The sequence below is a fragment of the Arachis duranensis genome, chromosome 4, assembly GCF_000817695.3.
Source record: "Arachis duranensis cultivar V14167 chromosome 4, aradu.V14167.gnm2.J7QH, whole genome shotgun sequence".
Classification (NCBI taxonomy): domain Eukaryota; kingdom Viridiplantae; phylum Streptophyta; class Magnoliopsida; order Fabales; family Fabaceae; genus Arachis; species Arachis duranensis.
In genome coordinates, this window is record NC_029775.3 from 9,403,233 (window position 1) to 9,407,241 (window position 4,009).

The following is a 4,009-nucleotide window of genomic DNA, read 5'->3' on the forward strand; positions in this document are numbered from 1 at the left end:
TTGTCCAAATGATTTTGTTATTAATTTGTCAATATCACTCTTTTATATTCAATTTTAGTGTTTTCAACTCATTGCTATTGCTGTAGCTTTGGCACTTCATTCTGCAATTGAGCCAAATGTATGAATTGATAAAATGTGCACACGGTGGTTAGTAAGACAATGAAAAGTAAGGGATTATGAGAGTTGGCATGAGAGAAAAGAGAGTGAGAGACGGAGATAGAAATTGGTGGTGGTGGTTGGTGGTGGTGCCGATGGTTGCAGCGAGAGAGATGGATGAGAGGATGAGCGATGGTTGAAAAGAAAAGTGGAGGTGTTGGTCCGTTGGAATAGAATGAGATTGAGAAAAAAGGGAGAGGATAGATTAGACAGTGTGCCAACTGCCAAACACTGTTAGGATTAGGTGTTAAAATTGGAAACAAAAAATTGACTATTTGTTGACTATAAAAAAATTAACAAAAAGGATATAATTGAAGCATATTTAAAACATCAAGGACAAAATTAAACCAAATTAAAACTTAAGATTATTTTTAAAATTTTTCAAAAACTTTAGAGACAAAAAGTATATTTTACCCTTTAAAAGAATTACAAACATTAAAAACAAAAAATATAGTTTATTCTGATTTTATAACCATGATATTGTTGTTATCTTAAAAATACTGATCAACCTTCATAGATAAAGAGGGGCACATAGCATATAAATTACATTAAACCGAATATCATTTTTAATTTAATTTAAGATAGATTATTTGCTGAATTCTTAGACAGAAAACTGGCTAATACATTTTATTTGATTTTTCTCTTTTAATAAAAAAATAGCAAAGCCAGCAACTAGAACAACATGGCCATATCAATTGGCATGATGACACTCACATCGAGCGTTAAAGCAACGGCAGCCAGGAGGGCAATTGCGTTCACTCTCACAAGTAAGAACTATGTCAATTTCTGTGTTTGGATCTTTAGCTTCAAACTTCAACCCTGAAAAAAAATAGCATTTTTCATAATGCTTAATTAGCCCCCTTTTTCTAAAATAAATCATTACCTCTCATCTTAAATTTTTTATTTTAGTTTTTGGTTCCTACTAGACATGGTTAATTACTGAATCAGCAATGCCCTCTTTTCTCAATTTTTTTTCTTTTTATATTTTTCTATTTATTTATTGTCTTTACTATTTAAATATATATTAATCAAAATGTATCATACTACTTTAAAATTTAGAAATATTACTCTCCTTAAAAATTTATCGAAAAAAATTCAGGTCCAATTAATTTTATGTGAAATTAATAATTAAGAGTTGTTAAATAATTTAATATATTTGACTAAATTATCATTTAAGAACTCTCAACTATCAACTTTATGTGAAGTTAACTAATTTCCACCGCTTCAGGAAGACAACAAAATACTTACGGCCTAATGAAATTGAACGGTGGTTATTAGTTGTTACTAACCTTTTTCTTTGAAGTCAGATCTATAATCACAGAAACGGTTAACACACAAACCGTTACCACACTCCACATTAGATAGGCATGCTCGTTTATCCAACTTATTGGTTTCTGCGTTTGGATGTTCTGATTCAGCCTTTGCACCTGAAAATATATTCTATTTTCTTGTTATATGTAGTAGCGGATTGTATAATACTATAGTAGTGACTGAATAATACATGGTGAAAAAAGTATTTAGCTTCAATATAAATTAGAAAAAAGAGATATTAAAATAATTTTATACAAATACTATTTTTTTTAATCCGATTCCAATAATAAGGCGTCTAAAATGTCATATAATATGTGATACTGTGCATATACTCTCAACCGCCGTTATTCACTAAAAAAAACACATATGCTTCGACCTCATCATTCCAAGCTCAATTACCTTCCACCGTCTAAGGTAGTCGTACTCGGAACACTATTTATTGTTAATTCACTTAATTGGGTTTATATATTTTCATTAAAATATTGGTGATTTTTGTGGATCCTAAATAATTGTTTGGGTGTTATTTTTTTTAGTGTGTTTGATAATTTTTTAATAATAAAAATAAAAATATTAAAAAAAATTACAATTGAAAAACTGTAATTTACCCAAATAAATCCTAAATATACTAACGTGTTTATTATTTTTATATTTCTTATTTTAAGTTATAAATTAAAAATAATGAATCTCTGTAAGAGTATCAAATATTTATTAGAGATGAATTACAAATAAATGTGAATTTGGGAGCATGTGGCAATATGGCATGCTGGTCAACCGCCGACCTTACCGCCTTGAGAATTGCCACTAAACAGCATATGTTGCGGTTGTGAAAATCCTCAAAATGAAAAAGCGCCACTATATATGCCAGGATGGGTATAGTGAAACTTATTCGTTTTAGTTTAATTTCAAACTTAAACAAACAAGACAACAAGTCATATATGGAAATAAAAAATAATCAAACATGACACCTATGAAAACATCCTTGGTCTATCTTCATAACAATAGAGAACTTAAATGAAATATGAAGTCGAAAAATCTATATACGAAAAAAAGGTTATTGGGCTAATGTTAATTAATTTTAGAGCGAATATTTGTTCGTCTTAATAATTTATTCGAAGGACTACAAAATTCTTAATAAAAAAATACTCATTTTAATTTTATTATTTAATTTTGTGAGATTAATTAGTTATTTTATCAATGACTTTTTGTTATAATATATTTATATAATACGCTAATTACTAATATATCATTTATTCAATTTTTATGAATAAAAATAATTTAAAAATTACTAATATTTTTTAATTTTATAACGTAAATTTAGTCAATATATTTAAAAAAATAATTAAAAAATTAAACGGCCTTAATAATTATCTATAAAAGAGAACAAGACTCTTAATAAAAAAAATTTATCAATCTTAGTTGATTCTTATCGGATAAATCAACAGTTCAACATGTCATTTAAGTTTATTTCATTAATATAAAGAAAAAATATTGATAGAAAAACTAACTAATTTCACAAAAATAAAAATCAAAAGCTAAAAATAATTTTTTATTAAGAGATCCGGTTAGTATTTTTTTCTCTATTTAATTTTATATAAAATAGTGGTCGTTAGATTTAAGCTTAGTTTGGTAAAACTTTTACTTTTCAAAAGTAGCTTATAAAAGTTAACTTTTAAAAGATGGCTTTTCAAAAGTTGTAATATTTATGTTTGATAAATCAAATTAAAAATAGCTTTTAATAAACACAAACAACAACAATTGCCTTTAGTAAAATAGCTTTTAACATTTAAAAATACTATAATAGACATAAATGTAAGCATTAAATTTAAAAAATAGTTTACATATAAGGTTATATTAGACTTTTAAATTTTGAAAAGCAAAAGCTAATTTTAAAAAGCTATCTTAAGTACTTTTAAAAGTACCCAAATCTTTTAAAAGCTACAAACACAAATATATAATCTTTTTATTTACCAAACATAATATGAAAAGTTTAAATTTTTAAAAAATACAAACACCTCTTTAAAAAACTTTACCAAATTAAATCTTATGCTCGTCATCGATCTTCCATTCTTTCATTTTAGATTTGAACTGGAAAAAAAAGTTTGAGAAGAATAGTTTAGCATACACCATATAAAATTTAAAAAGAAAATACAAGAATAATAACAAAATTTTATTTTATTAGAAAAAAAACAAACAAATATAAAAAAATAATTAAGAAGCAATTCTTAAATCTTTATTTTTAACTGCGATGTTATTGATAAAAAAAAATTAGTTCTAAAAGATACAAATAATAAACAAATTTTTTAAAAATTTAAAAATATGATAAAAATAATTTTGAATATGTATTTTTTTAAAAAAAATTTTAATAATAATTAAGTTTTGAATGTAAGTTTTTGCAACTATTATAAAAAAATATAAAATATTTTTATTTTTAAAATTTAATAATTTTATGTTAAATAATTTTTTTATTTTAATTTTTCTTTTGTGAACGACTAATATTGTTTAATAAAATGAAAATATTCTAGTAAATCAAATTTTATTCTAT

The 4,009-nt window shown here is 24.7% G+C and overlaps 1 protein-coding gene across 1 annotated transcript in view; it reads right to left on the bottom strand.

Annotated features, from left to right (window-relative positions):
* Positions 1-659: 659 nt before the first annotated feature.
* Positions 660-4,009, bottom strand: part of LOC107483225 (uncharacterized) — a 4,875-nt gene continuing 1,525 nt past the window's right edge. Inside the window, exons 2-3 of the mRNA XM_016103843.3 lie at positions 1,446-1,583; positions 660-975 (exon numbers count right to left, since the gene is read on the bottom strand). Of these exons, the coding sequence (XP_015959329.1) occupies positions 848-975; positions 1,446-1,583 (266 nt within the window). The 3' untranslated portion in view covers positions 660-847. The remainder of the gene's footprint in view (positions 976-1,445; positions 1,584-4,009) is intronic.